Here is a 19,952-nt window from a genome sequence, read left to right as displayed (position 1 = left end):
CCCCCCTGTCGCATTGAACGTGGGTGGAGGGTGATCTATGGCAGGAAGAAAACGGTTATTGCTAATTGCTGGAGTTTTTTTGTGGTCTCAACGGTTGGCTTTATTCAAAAATAGTTTTATCACTTTAAACCCCAAGAAAAGAGCTTTCTAGCAGACAGTGCTTTTTGCACTTTCATTAAAGTAAAAGATTTCTTCTATTCCTAATGGAAGAATCATCATATACATCACTAGCTAATTTACCAAGAACTAAATTAAGCTAACGACCCACCTGAGGGACAGACTCAAAGCGGCTCAATGCTCGGCTCGACTTCTGCTGCGAAGACATATTGGTTATTAGATGTTATCGGGTCCCTGTAGTGATGTGACAGTATTTCCTGTACACACACACTCGTGCACACACGGCCTACTGGTAGTTCAGAAACACATGGCACCAAAGACAAACACACTTCTGCGTTGGAGGCCTGCTGGCAGTAGGGATGAGAGACGCTGCTGGCAGCTTGTTCAGCACGGCCCACGTGTGTGGGAGGAGATTATCCTCGCTGCAACCACTGCTATTGTGTGTTATCAGCCCTGTCTGTTATTACTGCGTGTGTGTGTATGAGCAGTGTGTAGGTAATGCTTGTGTGTTGTGTGTATCTATTAAATGGCTTAAATACACCGAGTGCCAAGTGAACATGAATTTTTTTTTTATTATTATTATTATCAAGCCTCTAAGTGCAGTTTTAATAGCTTTCTCACCGTCAGTATCAGTCTGATGAGCACTTAATGCCATAATGTATGTATCTCAAACCTACGCTACTAGTGTTTACTGAAGCACTCTTTCATTTTCAAGATGAAAACAAGGTAAAATACATTTTCACATTTCAGGAACCTCTTAAATAACTGAATTTTTTCTGTTGCAAGTGCTCAAAAAACATAGTTAAGGTCTTTTCACACTAAGGCGAATGTTTGAAACGAAACTAATTGTCGCATGCAATCTGGATTCTTCCTCTATTTAGACATTAAAGCCGTTAAATTCCAATAAAATTGCAAGATTGAGTAAGTTTTTGTTATTGGTTGGCCAGTTTTATTTGCAGTGCAATGGGACACCTCTCAGTGAAAAAAAAGAAAAAAACTAACAGCATGTGAATATTTGTCATTCTGAACAGGCGCATTAACAGCCGTTTGTTTAAATTAAATTATCGCACCAAATGTTTGCACTGAAATTTTGCCTTGGTGTGAACAGGCCTTTTTACCTTGCTTTTCATTCAAAGTAGGGATGGAACGACGCAAATTAGTCGCTTCGTGTGAAATGCATTGATTCATCGCGCTGTTTGTTCCCCAATGATGGCGGCTCCTGGGCTTAATTCGCCTTTGGCTAAGCCACACCCTAGAATGTAGATTGACCAATCACAGCGCAGCCAAGAACGCGCTCCCACAGAGGTCCGACACTTTTTCACAGCGCTCCATTGACTTTAACACAGGCGTCTCATATTTTTGGTCTCGGCATGCTATTACCGTCGTAGTTTTATCAAAAATATGGTTAAACGTTGTGCCTGGGGCATTTGTAACACAGATACGCGTTTCCCAGAGAGGTTGGAGGGGGGTGTCCGTTTTTTTCCCTTCCCAAACCGAAGTCAAATCCTGACAAGTGTCGTCTAGCACACGCTGCTAATAAATACAACGTTATACTCGCGTAGTCCGTTTGCTTTGTAATAACGATTATAGAAGTGAATAGAGACCTACCCAGCTTTGCATGAACAGTGTTGCTCCTTGATATTGTTAGTCCCAGCCTCCGTCTCGATTAGTAGGATATGCGGTGGTTCATTTTTTGACTGTGACCGGTATGCTTTTGCCTCTATTTGGATGCCTTGTTGTTCCTTGCGTTTCACCTGTACGTCGTGAATATAGCCTTCGAACGTATATTGCAGCCCCTTTTGCCTACTTCTATCGGACACTTTATTTGCTGCTTTCTAAAAGTTTGATCAAATTTCAGCAGGAAGAGCTGTCACAGCATAAGCCATGTTGATACCAGAGCCCAGATGAAGTTTGTTTGTCGGACGTAGCAACAGTAACTAAGGGGCGCGGGGCTTAGCCAAAGGCGAATTCACTAAATCACTTATTTTTTTAATCACACCTTTGACTTTCTCTAAAGTGAAAAATCATATTAGTGTTATGAAGTGTATTGAATAGAATGTACATATTGTACTTGCATAGTATACAAATCCCCCTTTTCCACCAGAATGGGTTTGCGTTCTAGAGCCAGAGGCTGAGTCTGTTCTCGGCCAGGCGAACTGGAGTGTGTCGCAAACCGGCCACGTTTCCACACAATTCACTGGCTCTTTCGCACACTGGTGGCCCTATTCTAAGCGCATGGTCTAAAGTGCACGGCGCAAGTGCAGTTAGGGCGTGTCCGAATCCACTTTTGCTAGTTTAACGATGGGAAAAATGGTCTGTTCGCCAGGCGCATGGTCTAAAAGGGTTGTCCCTATTCTCTTAATGAGTAATGAGTGTGTTTTGGGAGTAACATGCAATAAACCAATCAGAGTCTCATCTCCCATTACCTTTAAAAGCCAGTTGCGCTCGCGCCATGGCGGATTCGCTATTTACATGGCGGAATTTGCAAGCGGAAAGAATGAACGCTTCTCCAGAGAGGAAACGGATTTCGTGCGCAAGGTTAAAGCACACCAGCAGACCATCTACGGGACAAGCCGGATTCCACCATATCTTTATGTACACAATAATACTCTTTTACATTGTAATCCTTTTATTTTTAATATTTGGCTTGTTTGTGTGCTGCTGTGCGTCCGTCTGTGCAATAAGTAAAGTTTATGCGCGTTGTGCACCCACCTATATGCTTATATTACTAATGCGCCCTTTAAATAACAAACAAAAAAAGCCATTGACTTCTGGTTTCAGTTGGTCAATGGCACCGTCTTTTTCAGTTGCCTCAAAATAGCAACAATGCGCCTGAACTGCCTCTTTTTCAGACCAGCACACCCATGGATGCACAAATGGGCGCAAATGCATTTGCTTATTTAAACAACGTGGCGCAGGACTTGAAAATGATAACTACGTCTGGCTGAAACTAGCTAAAAACGCATTGCGCCGGGTGTATGATAGGGCCCTGGGTCTCTTTTGCGCGCATAGTTTTATATTAGATTAAAGAGCAATATAGTACAGTGTTGTTACATTTCTCAACGGTTTGCCAGTATGTCTTCCCACCCCCCAGTCGAACCAATCTTTCCACCCCGGAACCCCCTTTTCTGCAATGGTAATGCACGAAACGGTTCGAGAACGGACAAAGGCCAGGAACCCGCACCGGAACCGTGTCAGTGGTAAAGGGGTATTAGTGGTCTTATCACAAATAATACCGCCCCTTAACAAAAGGTTCTGGAATGAGTTTTTGCACTTGGGATTAGAATGATCTTCAGGTTGTGTAGATTTCTGTCTGCTTGTGTTTGAGTAGATATGATGAACTTTCTCAGTATGTCTGCTGTTTCCATTTCAATTCCCTTTCTGTTGCTGAAAGTGTCTCAGGACAAAAAACTGCATTATGAAAGAGGCTTGGATTTGCTCTGTTTGAAATAAATAGGAGTCATTTTTTGCCGTGTTTGTGTCCAGCTCATTCTCTGCAGGGCTCTGCATGTCAGAAAATATCCTCCACCATGCTGAGAGCTGGACACAGCTGTTCTTGTTTTGTTACACTCATGAGTGTTGCACACTGCTTTTTTTCTCCCCATACATTTTGTACATTTCTGGAAAGATGCTGTAGTTTATATGAATGTAATTTTATAGCTTTAAGTCTGTCGCTAGATATGCATTTTTTTTTTCTTTGTCTTTAAAATTTGTGCCCTGAACTAGAGAAAACTAAAAAGGATTAAATTGTACCTTTTTTTAGCACCATATTTCTGGTACTTCTCACATCAAATGCATTACCATTTGCTAAAAAATATGGTTCTCAGAAAACTTGGAAATGGATACTGTTGCGTTCCTCTTTTATTTGCACTATTTATAATGTGTTTCTTGGAAGTGTTAATAGTCATTCTGTTTGTTTCCTTGGTTCTCAATCTCTGTGGGAAACTTAATTCTCCTGTGCTATTGTTTAATTTATTGCCAACATGAAATGCCTGTTGTTGTTATTATATTAGTCATTCTTTAGGCCTGCTTCTTGGTTTCAGTTCCATTTTCTCAAATGTGGTCTCGCAGTCTTTAATTTTTTTAGCTTAAAAAAACCCACAAAACTGACTTTGAGCAATTATATAAATACTCATGGAAGGAAATGCAATCCTTGTTTAGACTGGTTGTGTGTCGAGTGCCATATATAATGAGGGCAAGGCATGCACTACTGGACAGAACTGTGCCTGAATGGGAGAGTCCTTGTTGAAGTTTTCATCCACAGAATTAGATGGTTCTTCTGCAAAAGAACTTGAGATTATACCTGTATGTTGTCTTACGGGTTGTCCTGTTATGATTTTGCAGACACTGCTAATAAAGAGAGAGGTCATTTAGCCTAATGATTAGGACTGCTAAAACCTTAATTGCAATGTCATTCATATTGCATGTAGGATTCCATCAATTCATTTCAGGTATCGATTTTCATTCTTTTTATGCTGTTCAATCTATAAATGTTATCTGAATATGCATAAATTCTTATGAGACATGAGTGGCACTGGAAAAAAGTGAAATAAACCATGCACAAGATATTGAAACCGTTGAACCATGTTCCTTGTACCGTCTATTTCTGTGCAGTGACGGTGGATCAATGTGAACACAGTGAATGATTTGAAAAGCTAGAAGAGTTGGTGACTACACCATTAAGGTTGCCATCACAACAGATCATCACTGTTGCCCTGGATTATGTCATTCAGAAAATTCAGGAGGAAAACAAAATATTCTGTGGATCAAGAAATTGTTTCCTTTTAGGAGAGGACGGTTTCCTCTTTTACCTTTTAGAGCATTTTAGTTTCCTTGTGATCACACAAATCAGACATCACTGTTTTTAGGCTTAAAGTTCTGTTCATATCAGCAGATAAGATATTTGGAAAAATTACTAATATCTGCTACAAAGAGGTAGTTATTTGTCAGTTCTCTGTAGTTCGAGGTTCCCACCATCATTGCAGGGCTGTTAACTCTCACGCATTCAGTGTGAGCCTCACGCAATTGACACTGTTCTCATGCCACACATTCATTTTCTTGTGCAGTGAAAAATCGCGACATTGACACCGACAGACATGACAGAGCAGGTTATTTTGATAGAACTTGAAAGCTAAGCTTTGTTTCATGTTCATTTTATTTGTTGTTGAATTAATTTATTGTTAAAGTTTAAACAATACCGCTTTGGTCCTCTTAAATGTGATATGACAGATTGCTGTAGCGCCTCAGATCGCAGAAAAATTAACTACAGAGAGGAGTATTTTGCTAAATATATGCACTGTATTACATATTTATTATATTTGTACTCATATCATTCAGACTATTATAATGTTGTTGTTGTTATTAAAAAAAAAAACACATTATATTAATTTGAGTTGTTCATTTTAAACTTCGATAATAATTAGGGATGCACCGATGCCACTTTTTCCAGAACTGTATTTTCATTGCATTTTTTATTTTTACAAATATTGTGCAGAGAAACCAAAAGAATATGAATCAAATTAGTTGGCTGAGCTAATCGATATTTCCAGTTATTTGCATGGCTAATTGTGCTTGTAAAAATGTTTTATAGGAGCTACAGTTACTTTAACTGTTTATATTATTGCTCTATCATATTTTCTTTAATTTAATCGCACAGTGAATATTTAGAGCTGCTCCAGCAAGCCTCAACCAGTCAATAGCACTGAGTGTTTTTTTTCCTGTCTTTTGTTGTTAGATTAACATTGAGGACTAAGACAGCAGTAGGTTTGTTATGCTGCTGTCACTTTACGAGCTGCACATATCCAGCATACTGGTATACACGCGTTTTCTTTTCAACTGTTTACGTTCACTTAAGACATAACCGACTATGTTTCACAAGGATACTTGCCTATACAAGCATTTTGATATAATTTTGTGTGAATTTTTCCATTTAAAGCACAAGACATGAAAGAGAACTCGAATTTATAGGCTATTTACACGCTGTCTGAGAGGCAGCATTCTGGGCGCACAGAAAACGTCATGTGATTACTGTACCACCTTCCTGTAGGGAACCACTCGTTATACATAAATCACGCAACAGTTCATATTTTTACTTGCACATACTAGTTTGTTTTAATTCAAATGATGCATATGTGCTGAGTGAACGATCAACAATCAAGAGCATGCTACAGAAGTGCGCGCTCTCTCTCCCTTTACCGTCAGATAACATTAGTAATATGCTCCTCGTTTGACTTTCTTTGCTATTGCCATATCTGACAGAACTACAAATTTTACTTTATTTGCTATTGCATTAACAGACCGAACTACAAACTTTCCAGTGATGTCTGAAAAATGGATGTGCGCTCAACAAGCTTGTGCGTATGTGCCGCTGCGTGCTCAATCCACATATGTTCTCTCACGGCCCTCGGCCTCGTCCTGATTGCCATAAATGCTGTATCATTACCACAGTATAAAATGTCTATCGTTAGAGATTTTGCTATGTAAATATATAGCACTATTGACACTTCAGAGTGATTAAATGCATGAAGAAGATTCTAAAAAGTTGATGTTAAAAAGTTAAGCACAATAAGCAGTGATAAGAACTCAATGTGGTGCATGCGCTGACTGACACACAGCGTAACAGGTGCACAGAAAGCCTAGTTAAATGGTTGAATACACATGCAATTATATCAAAATGCACATCCTGTTGAGTATTCATGTAAACAGCTGGTTATGTCTCAAGTAAAAGTAAACATTTGGGTGTAAACCGGATCAGTATAATGGAGCCGCGCATTTGGTCTTAAAGTGACCGCAGCCTAATATACCTACTGCTCTTGACTGAATAACTTGTTTTACCTTTTAATAGGAATACATTTATATTTAATTCATATAGTGAAGACTGCAATATCTTATTTTTGGTTATTATTTTAGATTTTATTTAAGCATCACTGCACTGATTCTAACTACATATATATTGTTATCATTAAATATTTCTCATATCGTGAAATAAGAATTTGGACATATCGCCCACCCTTAGTCATGTGTTTTCTAGTTATGCTTAGTTCTGAAGTATTTAATTGTAATCTCTATAAAATCCTTATCCAGTAATCAAGAACAACTGGAAAAGTCATGGATTTACTGGACAAAAGGTGCAGGGTCATTACAACACGGCAATAGGCTGAAAGCAGCAACCGTGTGGACATCAAAGATCAACCTCTTAGACAATGTTCAGCAAGAGCTTAATTAGAATAATGTCTCTGCCATTAGCGAATTACCACCCATATCGAGGGCCTTATTTTTTGGAAGATCTGCTTTCAACCTGCCGATATGAATGATTGTGGACATATACACTGTTTCAAGAAAGGAAAACAGAATGTTGTTTCTACCAGTGCCCTGCAGCTTAAATTTACTTTAAGTTGTCCATGTGCTTTTGTCATTTTTGTTATTTTCTTGTTTTTTAAATGTTTCTTTTTAGCTTTAATTTATTTTTTCTGTGTTAGTAATTTTAGTAGTTCAACTTACTACAGTACTTCAAGGCCTGGTTTCACACACAGGGCTTAGATGCCAGGATTAGGCCTTAGTTCAAATGGGACATTTTAAGTAGCTTTTATAAACTCGCCTTGGAAAGAAAAAAAAATATTTCAGATGTGCATCTTGAACCCCCCCAGGAAGCGGAATTGTCCATTACCGCTGTCGTACATAATTTAGCCTACCGCAGCCTACTGTCGCACGCACGCTCGTTGTTTATCCAGCACCGGCTTTGGAATGAACGATGTCCACAGACAAGGTAGAGTATGTTGCATGAAAGTATGATGTATCAGAAACGAAGAAAAACAAATAATGACTATTGTAACGCTTGACGTAAAGCAAGTCAAATTTGTAGTTTTCTTATGTCTCATTAGAACTACAGAAACCCGACCCGATCTGGCAATCTTACATAGCGTGTTTATAGCAGATATAGGACCGCTAAGCGGAGGCTTGATAATATTACGACTTGATGAACCACTGAAACGATTTTGGAAACATTATTTTAAGGTAAAAAATCTTACTTAGTGTTGCTTTAAAACGGCTCAAACGTGCATTTTAGTCTGTGACTAGCTTAAAAGGCTTTAAAAAAGTTGGTGAAACCGGGGGATTTAAGTTTTTCATCTATTGTTTTATTTTATTTCAGCTTTATTTCAATTACCAAACACCGCTTTCAATAGTTTTGAAATTTAAGTGAACAATGAAACACTGTTGTCCTGCTAGATATTTTTAGCCTTGTCTTGGCTAATTAACCTTACCAAATCCTAACACACTCTTAACCGCTAAGATGTTGTTCTGCTCTGCTGTGGAAGTTGTAGGTTGAAGTGTGACTAAGGTAAAGCAACAAGCTGCCTGCAATGTTTTTTTCCTCATGCATATTCTTGGCTAATGATTTGAAGATTAGGTTTGCTTGCACTGGATCACAAACTATGGGTAGGAATGGTCAGAAATGGTATAGTTTTCTTGTGCAACACCACCCGTACCATTAGTCCCGTCTCTCCAAATGGCTGAAAACCCAATTTTATGAGGAAATCCTCTTGGAGCAGCAGTTTTCCATCTAGAGACGCAAACATCTGTAGTCTCATTGATTTATTGTTTTCTCTCTGCTAACCAATGCTGCATGGAGTGTCTGTTTCCATGGCAACATGGCAAGAGGTCACAGAGATTCGTTCTTGTACATGAAGACAGCATTGCCAACTGCTTTGTAATTAAGCCCTAGTCTGTCCTCTTTGTTTAAATTTGATGTTCAGTTTAATCAGGAGCATTAATGCTGGATACTTAATAAATGCCTGTCAGCCATGACACCTCTTAGCTGAAAACTATTTGACATATGACATATCAAATATAAAAAGAACATTGATGAATGTAGCTCATAGCTAATGCAGTGTGACCTCAGCATCTGCTTTCCTTATCAGTTGGCAGTTAAAGATAGTTTAAACGCATATAGCACTATAAATTTGAATTTGGAGACATACAATCGGCTGTTTCAGTCTTCAACTCAAGGGCTTCTTGTTTGGACTCTCTCATGTGACTGTTGTTCTGCGTTTACTGCTCTATCATTAGACTGAATGGCCAGGTTCCTGGGCAGACACACAGTGATTCGATAGGGAATTTGGTTCCTGTCTGCTTTTATATGTAGTTAAAGAACAAATTGTTTGTTCTGATTCTGGTCCTTCTCTGATTCCAGTCTTTCCATTTGCTTTTAATCTTGTTCTTTGTTCAATGTTGAAATGGCATGAAGTACAAATATTGTTAGTCAAACAAAACAAGGTGTGTCTGGTTGCCTTAAGGCATTCATGTATTTTAGCTTCCGTGAGACAAACCTCAGTACCAAACCATACTTTCTAGTAACTGAATATTGTGAAATTCATATAAATTATATATATTAAAAATATAAAAACAATAATACTGCCATTTGTCATCTCTACATTTTGGGGTTGGCAAGATTTTTTAAATGTTTTGGAAAGAGGCCTCTAGCTCACACAGGTTTGTTGTAGGCTATTTGGTACTAATCAGACACCCTAATCAGACACCAGGCACTGGATTCGAGAAAAAATATGATTATAAACTTCAGAAAACTTTCAATGCTAAGTTTTGCATTCATACAGGAGGCTGTCTTGTAATTTGATGGCAATTTTTGTCAGAATCAAAGCCCAGTGTGAATGTGGACCTTTTTTACACGGCACCTGTTCCATGATTAAATTACTACGACATTCTTTGGTCTGTTTTTGTGAGCTTTAGGGTTGGTTGTTTTTTTGTTGTTTTTTTCGGTTTCAAGTAATAAGGTGTATTATACCAAACAGCAGAGACAGGATGTAGTGTACTTGTGTGGGTCATTTAAGAAAAGCAGTTTCAGGTCTACAAGTGTTCTTAAGTTTGAAGAGCTAGACTCCACTTCTAATCAAACCGTGATGTAGGGCTGCAACTAACGATTATTTTAATAATCGATTAATCTGTCGATTATTTTTCCGATTAATCGATGAATCGGATTTAAAAAAAAAATGCATTAATTTCCAATCCTTTATTAAAAAACAGAACTGACAGTGCAAATTCACCGTGAAAAAAAAATCCAGTGCAAAAAAATGGACTAACAAAAAACATACACATGTATGCTTTACATCTGCCAAATAATATATATAGGCTTTTTAAAAATAAAGTGAGCTGCTGTCAGAACAATAAATAATTGATAAAAAAATAAAGAAAAATACAAATTAGAAAACTTAACAGGATTTGTTTGAACGTCAGAACTTGTTCTCTAGACCACACTAGCACACACTCACAAAGTCTCACACTCACAGATGCACACACTCACAAACTTGTGTTTTGTTTTTGTCAAAGATGTTATAATCTTTAACAAAATGTTTGACATTTTTTAACAAGCAAATGCACCTATTATCATATTACCTATAATAGGTAGCCTAATAATAATAGCAATAATTATAAGAGAAGATAATATCTCTAGTCTATCCTAATATTAATTATAAATACAATGTATATAAAATATAAATACAATATTAAATAATATTTAAAAAAAAAAAAAAATTCAGGGCTCCCTTGTAAAAGAGATTTGAATATCTCAATGGGACATCACCTGGTAAAGTAAGGGGGGGAAAAAACAAATACAATGGATTGACCATCTCCTATGGTGTGTAAGGTATTTTGCAGCTCATCCTTTCTGAGCATAGTGTTTCTCTGAGTCATTAGAGTAAAGATTGAAAAATTCAGTGCTGCAAATTGTGGAAAAAATATTCCCCTGCTCTTGTAGTGGTAGGCTATTTGGACAGACAAGAAAGTGTTTTCATCGTCTGCCTATCTGATTTAAATCAGAGTCTGCTAATTCAGTGGTAAGAATTTAATTGTTGTTTTTATTTATATCTTATATAGTAGGCCTACCAGTAATATATATTACTATGTAGTATGTACCAAATTACTAATGCTCAGACACACTCGGTCTCTCTTTCTCGGACACACTCGGTCTCTCTCGCGCGCGCGCGATCTCCGGTCTCTCTCGCGCTCAACTCCAATTTTTTTTATACTCAAAAATTTCCGCGTCACAACGAAACGATGTAATTCGTTGCCAACTCTTTCAGAAATCGATTTTAATCGATTTAATCGATTCGTTGTTGCAGCCCTACCGTGATGCCATCTCCTCTTCTGCCCTAACCTTTACTCCTCAGTTCTAGTGCACGATTCATTCGGCTCATTTAAAAGTATTTACATTTTACACTGTATTGTATATTGTTTTGTGTGTGTGCTTGCGTCTGCCTAGAACTTTAGTAAAACTGTTGTCTGATTAGTGCAAAGATCCTTGACCCGCATGAGAAACGGGAGTCACTTCCTGCATATGGAGAAGTCCCGTAACAGCTGATGCTCTCCAGACCTTCCGGCCTGAATGGAGGCTCTACAGCTGAGGACTGTGAATGACCTGTCTCGTGGACATTTTTCATTTTTGTTTTGCCGTTTTTATTGAATGCTAGACATTTATGTTTAGATATGTTTTGTCCTTTTTAGATTTATCAGAATGTCTTTGTTGGTTTTGTTTTGGCATGTTTTTATTTATGTTCTGGCTGGATACTAAATCCTGAAATGTGTAGTTAGCTATTGCACCTTTATATAGAAAAAAAAACTCAAGTACTTTGAGATATGGAGGTGGAAGTCCATATGACCAGATCTCAACATCGAGCCTTTAGAAGCAGTTTGAATACAGAGGAAAGCGTCCTAGTGTTAATGATTGTTTTTCTTAACTTAGTTTTTGTATATTATCATAATATTATCATTCTGCAGAAAGGGAACATCTCTAGGGGTCTATGTTTGCATAATAAAAGGTGTCTTGTCTTGTAAAATCGGCTTATATTCCTAGGAGTATATGTAAAAAATTTTCTGGTGTCATTATGGAGCCCCACAACATAATCTTTAGATGATGATGCAGCTGCTTTGCAAAATGGATTACTGAGCAGAGAAATTGGTGTATGGCTTTATAGTTATAGTTCATAGTTTGTCTTGTTGTTGGATGTAATTGACCGTTCGCAAAGACCCGCCCCCTTTAGTTACTGTTGCTATGTCCGACAAGCATCGCCGCTCTCGCGCCCCACCATGTTCTCACGCAGTCAAAAATACATTGCGGAGCAGAGAGGACACTGACAACGCGCTGACAGACAGGACAGACCAGGTTACTTATGATATGAAACAGTCTCAACTTTCAAATTTGGTAATTTTTTAAAAGAAATTTACACAATAAATTCCGTTTTGTGGCTAATGTGTGTGACAGATCGCTGTAGAGCTTCAGTTAAAGCTGCTTGTGAACCGATCATCTCTTCCTTCTAGTTCATTTATAGCATCAAATAAACATGAATGAACATAAAAAAGAATGTTGTTTTAACCGCGGAAAGACGTCAGTATACTCCGTTTTTCAAGTGCAAATCCTCCAATGTTAATCTACTAACTCTCCTGACTGCTTTGTCGGACAAAAATGGCGGATGGCGGATAATGATTGGTCAGATCGGCTGTCAATCAAACTCTCTGGTCTGTATGGTCCTGTATTGGTCATTGTCAAAAGTTACTGCAGTGTTGAATTGCAGCTAAGATTTTGTCATAATTATGTACTTTATTTTTTTTTTCAACCCTGCTCCTGAAGGAAGCCCAACACTGCACATTTTCTTTTGTCTCCCTAATCAAACACACCTGGTTATAAACTCGTCAGCTCATTAGAAGAAACTCCAGGACCTGAAATGGGTGTCAGAAAGACTTCTAAAAAAATTCAATGTTGGGGTCCTCCAGGACCAGGGTTAAGAAACGCTGCTTTAGATCATGAGGACTAGGGATGTGCCCAAAGCCTAAACTGAATCTGGAAAGGCACAGAAAATGGAAAGAAAAAAAAAACATTATACAGAGCCCTTAAAGGCACATTGTTAAGCTTGCTGTGGTTGTTGGTTGCATTACAGTACATCATATTTCACTTGTCATGTGAAGATAGTAAGGAGAGATGACTGACAGGACGATGTCGGAGGATTTGGTGCACAACAGATCCTGAGCGTCATTGATAAATATCTTGTATTGTAAAATGTGTGGTCAGTACTCCTCTCCCTATACACAGTGTATGCATGATCGCGAATTAGAAAGTGAAAGTAAAAAGCGAGCGTGCATTCAAAAGCGATTTTCAATACCCTGTGTGTATTGATAGTGGCTCTCTGATGCCCGCAAATTATATACAGTTTAATTACCCGACTATATAATTGTGAGGGAACACAAACATTGGAATATATTTTTTCCTCCCATCTCAATTTTTTTACCATCACCATGTCCTTTCAGGGGCTCCATAGAGTGCATAATTTCCTTTCCGAACATTCTGGTTCGGGCACATCCCTGATGAGGAAGTCGGAGGCAGAACACATTTCTCTGAATTAGAACATTTCAAGCCGCTGGCATTTGATGGCCTGAAACCGTAACTATTTCAGTGACTGGTTTGTTTGGGTATTGTGGACAAATTTGGCCTCATTCACACATACAAGTCTGGTTTCACAAACAGGGTTTAGATTAACCCAGGATTAGGCCTTAGTTAAATTAGGATATTTAAGTAGCTTTTATAAACATGCCTTAGAAAAAAAAACATTACAGATGTGCATCTTGAGACAAAACAATGGCACTGGCATATTTTAAGATAGATCAATGCAAGTTGCTTTCAGTTAAAACCGCTCAAACATGCATTTTAGTCTGGGACTAGTTTAAGCGTTGTCTGTGAAACCAGGGGACAGTGATATTTAATGCTGCAGGTCACCAAGTGGCTGAATTTTTTGTGTTCAATTTAAAGGAGCTGTATGTAAGATTGTGGCCAAAACTAGTACTGCAATCACTTTCAAATTACTGTAGAGTGGTGTATCCCCTCCCCCTCCTCCCTGACTCGAGGTTGCCAGATCGGCTGCAGGATCCAGCAGGAACGTGACGAGCTGCAGCTGTGGTAACTAGAGCAGAGCTGGCAACCCGGATGCCGCAACACTACTGACTTCGTGATTGGTAGACAGGTGGAGGGTGGAGCATCAGACCAAAACACAACATGACAACATCAACATCAGTTGAGGGCTGCAACTGCACTTTTTAAATGACAATATCCTGGCCAGACTACTGTTGTCAGTGATATAAGTATTTGAAATGTACATGATTTCTTAATGTCTAGTGACATTTCAGGGCCATTTTATGATTAATTGAAATAAATTTCTTACATACAGCTCCTTTAATGAGTTGTCTGACCATACATTTAATACTAACTTCTTTTTTTTTTATAGTTTATTTATTTATTTATTTATTTAATCATTTCCTGAATAGTACAGTAACCTAAAAATAACTCCTGAGATCTATAATCTAATGTCAGCGCATTGCTATTGCGACTTACCTATGATGACATGACAACTGAGCTCGGGCGTTTCACTCACGTTGGATGCGTCACATTTGCAAAGGAATTTAAATTTATGATTTTTTATTAAACAGTACGATAAAATAAAATAAAATTATTAACCGGTCTTGGTAATTTCGTTACGATTAAATTCGTTTTTTTTTGTTTTGTTTGTTCTGTTTTTTTTTTTTTTTCTGTTTTTGTTCCTTGAACCAGTCCAGAGCCCTGGTGTAGGGTACTGTATGAACAATATTGAAATGTGTATGATGGCACTTCTTCAAAATAGGGCTGGTATTGCATTCTTGACTGTGCCACAAATAAATTGGGATGGTTGGCATTTATGGGCATTAAGGATTAGGGCAGATTAGGGTACCAAAATAATAACACTATGTAGACTTGAATCTATAGAGCTTTCCATCTATGCTCATCTTCTCTCTTCCCTTTCTTTCGCCAGCGCTGTCTTGTGAAACTAAAACATGGGGAAGCAGAACAGCAAGCTCCGCCCTGAGGTGATGCAGGACCTGCTGGAGAGCACAGACTTTACGGAGCATGAGATCCAGGAATGGTACAAAGGCTTTCTACGGGACTGTCCCAGTGGCAACCTCTCCATGGAGGAATTTAAGAAAATCTACGGAAACTTCTTCCCTTATGGAGACGCCTCAAAGTTTGCTGAGCATGTGTTCCGTACTTTTGACGCGAATGGCGACGGCACAATAGACTTCCGGGAGTTCATAATTGCATTGAGTGTCACGTCACGAGGGAAGCTGGAACAAAAGCTCAAGTGGGCGTTTAGCATGTATGATTTGGATGGAAACGGATACATCAGCAAGTCGGAGATGCTTGAGATTGTGCAGGTATGTCAGGCTACCTAAAGCTTTTAAGATTTTACCTTAATGTTGGCACTGTTTAAAAGCTTTTTTTCATCATCTGAAATAGAATCAGATATCGCTTAAGGAGACACAAAGGAGAACCCAACTGAGTCCTGCTATACCCAATTTTCACATCGCATATGTTGTTGTTTCTCACTTGCAGAATGTAGTGCGTTAGCAGCAAGGATAGCCGTGGTGTTAGACTGTCAGGAAGCTCCATACTGTAAAGAAAGCCTGAGTCTTATTTCTGTCTCTGATAAACAAGCTTTCATCAAACTGCACTTCTTCACATGGTTATGTTTGCTGTTAATGCAATTGGCCTGATTTATATTTGATTTCTGCAAGTTATTGCTCAGATCTGCCCTGTTGAAACCAAACCAAGTTTGAGGATTTATAACTCGTACTTTACACTTGTACCATGACATTTTACTATTAACTAGAAAAAAGGAGAAATGTTACACACAAATGATATTAAAATAACACTAATAAGGTTTAGTTGACACATTTCATATAACTTGTAACGTGTAAAAATGTTATTTACTTCTGTTTTGGTGGTTATAAAGGATGCGATTTGAGAACATCTCTCATATCTTGATGGCATTTTTATTTTGATGCATGGTTCACTTCCTCGCCTGGAAGGCTGATGTAAATCTAATGATATGCTGAATGTCTTGTCCTCTTTTAATAATGTATAGCCAGGTAGTGTGTTAAAAAGGAGCACACAGGCTGCAGATCTGCCCATCTGTAGAGTGAAGACTCAATAACTTCACAAGAGAGCTGTGCTTTACAGCACACACTTTTTTTTCCTCAGATGTTAAGGTTATTAATAAAAGTATATATTGCAGATGGAAAAGGCCTTTAATAATTCATTAATCTCTCGTTCTGCTCAGCAGCCGTGGCAGTTGAGGTAGGATTGTAGAGAGAACTCAAAAGATGAGGAAAAAACACAAGATACGTAGTGATGATAGTGACCATTCATACTAGGGATGTGCTATACTGCATATTTTTTTAAATAAACTAGTCTTTGCATTCAAAAACCATAATCAACATTAACCCTCTGAGGTGTTTTCTGGGTTTTATTTTGACATGCCCTGTTTTTGTGCAGGATTTTTCCTGCTGGCCCAGTTGCTTGCTTGCTTGATTTGGTATTTTCATTGGATTAATCATAATTATATTTTACATAAATGATTATTTATGCTAGTAAAGTCTACAAGAAGATTTCCAAAACGCTAAAAGTTCCTAGACAGACAGTTTGACAGCCTTATCCATGAGTTTAAAATTTGTTGTACCAAAAAACCATTGAGGGTTTTGAAGAAAAAGCACTTGCAAGAGACTTGCAAGATGATCCAATGAAAATAGGAGAGAAAAAAAAAAACATTTCAATGCAGAGTATAAGAAGAACACTAGACAAGGCCTTCATGTTGGGACATCTTGCCGAATTCCACAATTGACAAAGAAGAACATAAAAGGCAGGCTTGAATATGCTAAAATTAATTTGGATTGACCTGTGGATTTCTGGAAGAATGTTTTATGGAGTGATATGACCCATGGATCAGCGGTATATCGGGTGCAAACAAGGCAACGCTGACGAGCAGAAGAACATCATCTTTATGGTCAAACATTGAGGTGGTCCAGTCTTGTTATGGGGAAGGGGAAATCTTGACTGTATGAATTACGTCATGAATTCTTTGAAGTATCAAGCCATTTTGGCAGCAATGGTGATTCCTTCGGTGCAGAGACTGAAGCTTGATGATCAATGGACTTTCCTGCAGAACATCCCAAACTATACATCCAAATCTAGTTAAACTTGGTTAAGGGATCAGTCGTTCTTGAGTGGCCTGACAGTCTGCAGATTTAAATCTCATTGAAAATATCTGGTGGCATTTGAAGAAAGCAGTGGTAACGTGATGACCAAAGATTATCAGTGATCTGGTAGGAATGACCCACGATTGCAGTAGAGAGGTCACATGATCCTTCAGAAATCATTCTAATATGCTGATTTAATGCTCAAAAAACATTCATTGTTGTTATCAATGTTGAAAACAGTTGAACTTTGATGAATAGAAAGTTCAAAAGAACAGCATTTATCTGAAATAGAAAGCTTTTGTAACATCATACACTACTGTTCAAAAGGTTGGGGTCAGTAAGAATGTTTTTGTCAGATAATCTATTTCCTATAAAGCTACTTTGGAGCAGGATTTATTTTGAAAAGTTCTATACAATTATATTGTACTTGAACATTTTCAGTTGAGTACCTGTTGACTTCCTTGAAGATCATCATACTGGACATGTTTCTAAATGATCTTTATGCATGCCCCACATTAGCTGTCAGTAGATTCTGTGTCCGCTGCAGTCAGTCATGTGCTGATTATTCTCTCTCATCTATGCCTGCGTAGTCAGTACTGTTAGTGCACTAGGTCTTGTTCTAACTTTCATACTCTTAATCATTTGATAGTAAAGTCTGTTTAGTGTTGATTTGAACAGGAGCTATTATAGGGGAGTAACATCTGTTAAGGGTTAGTTCACCCAAAAATGAAAATTATCCCATTAATTGGTACCTTGAATGGTACTTTGATTTTGAAGCCCAAAAAAGTGTATCATAAAAGTAATCCATACGACTCCAGGGGGTTAATAAAGGAAGAGTGACCTGACGTATCGACGAGGATAGAGCAAAACAAAACACCGGTCACGAATTAGAAGTCTAAAACGAGAATTTTTAAAGAGAATGTCGGAGGAGCTTGAGTTTGTTTCCCAGCCCTGTTTGTTTAAACCGCGAGAGGCGTCTAATCTCACCTAAGCTTACGCTATGCCTACGTCATGCGTCGGGTCAGAGGTCACTCTTCCACCAGAACTAGACTCGCTTACGGCCATTACCGGAAGCTAGTGAATGTAGTTTATGAAGTTATAAATATGGATATTTTTCTTACAAAAACGCATTGCTTCGCTTCAATAACCCTCTGGAGATGGGATCATTTTTCATTTTTGGGTGAACTATCCCTTTAAGGCTTTCCACCTCGTTATAGTGATTCATTGTGGTGTCTGACTTGCACCATTGAAATTTCACATTTTATATAGTTGGGGTATGATAATGCTGATGATTGTAGCATTAATATATGAGATTAGATTACTGTATTTTGTGATGTGATAATATTTTTTGATAGAGGGAATCTCTTGTGTATTGTGTCTCCCACAGGCGATTTATAAGATGGTGTCATCAGTGATGAAGATGCCAGAGGATGAGTCCACACCTGAGAAGAGAACAGAGAAGATCTTCAGACAAATGGACACCAACCGAGATGGTAACTCTTTTTTTCCCCTTTTTCATGAAACTTATTTGGCAGTGGTTTATGAAAAATTACATGGGTGGTCTTTGAAAATTCTTAATGTCGGTTAACCAGTTAATTATGAGCATCCCTAGTCCATACTCCATACAGTAGCTCATTAATTAGCTAGAAAAAAAAGCTCTAAAGAGGAGCATTTTGCTAATTATTTGCACTATATTAGATATTCATTATATTTGTACTTAACCTGTATAAATAATTTTTTCATTATTTAATGTATGTTTGAATAAATCTTTTAAGATCAGTTTTATTACACCCAACATTTAAATGTTTAGAATTCAAAAAACAAATAAGCAACATAATATATCATTAAAAAGTTGATATAAAAACAACTCAGTGTTGAGTGTTGATTGAATTTGATTTCTGTTTTTCGGTTTCGGTAAAAATACATTTTGGTGAGTCACTATGTGAAATGTTACAATTTCCTGTTTTTTTTTTGTTTTTTGTTTTTTTATTATATTTTTTACATATTCTGCCACTATGCTTTCTCTGTGTAAAGTCTCTAACTTATTTAAATGCATCATGATTGAGTGATTTGAAGAGCCCCATTAGCTGTTAAACAAGGCTTCGGACTGTCTACGTGCGTGTGCATGAAATTGATGATCAACAAGCAAACAGATGGGAGTATACAGAAAAGAGTGGAAAGAGTGGTCAGATGATCTTTTGCGTTTCCTGCTCTCTCGTGACCAGAGTCTCATGGGACGGAGACTGTGTGTGTATTTGTGTATCTGTGGGCAGTTGTTTGCGGAAGCGTGGTCTCACTCGGACAGATACTTTATTGATCACAGGGAGGAAATTGAAGAACATAGGACCATGTTCATTTGTAGTGGTGTTTTTATCAAAATAAACCATGCATGAACTACAAGGACATGAGCCATATGCTAATGTTATCACATACGTGTTTGAGAGGACCTGTTCTGTACTATTTCATCACTCCTCACTGGGGTAACAGTGTCCGCATGCGTCCTTTGATTCTTAGCATTCCTTCGCCACCTCTCACTTTTGAATGCTGAGAGTCGGCGGCGCCCCCTGCTGGCCGATGCTGCACATGGCACTTTTGGGGAACTTCAGTCACTACATGTTTTTAGGGATGTCCCTATATTTAAAATCTGTCCCAGAGCAAATAACCCATCATATTATATCCAATATTACAATTTGACTATTTTTCTTGAAATAAAATGAAAACTAAAATAAATATTTTTTTTATTATATACACATTTTAAATCCAAGTCAAAT

General features: G+C 38.0%; 1 protein-coding gene across 1 annotated transcript in view; it reads left to right on the top strand.

Moving 5' to 3' along the window:
* ncalda (neurocalcin delta a) overlaps positions 1-19,952 on the top strand; it is a 59,807-nt gene that overhangs the window by 37,304 nt on the left and 2,551 nt on the right. Inside the window, exons 3-4 of the mRNA XM_056234889.1 lie at positions 14,961-15,360; positions 18,569-18,674. Of these exons, the coding sequence (XP_056090864.1) occupies positions 14,983-15,360; positions 18,569-18,674 (484 nt within the window). The 5' untranslated portion in view covers positions 14,961-14,982. The remainder of the gene's footprint in view (positions 1-14,960; positions 15,361-18,568; positions 18,675-19,952) is intronic.

This window comes from Rhinichthys klamathensis, unplaced genomic scaffold (genome assembly GCF_029890125.1).
Source record: "Rhinichthys klamathensis goyatoka isolate OS25496 unplaced genomic scaffold, OSU_Roscu_1.1 h1tg000407l_1, whole genome shotgun sequence".
Taxonomy (NCBI): Eukaryota; Metazoa; Chordata; class Actinopteri; order Cypriniformes; family Leuciscidae; genus Rhinichthys; species Rhinichthys klamathensis.
This window is presented reverse-complemented; position numbering and strand designations above follow the sequence as displayed.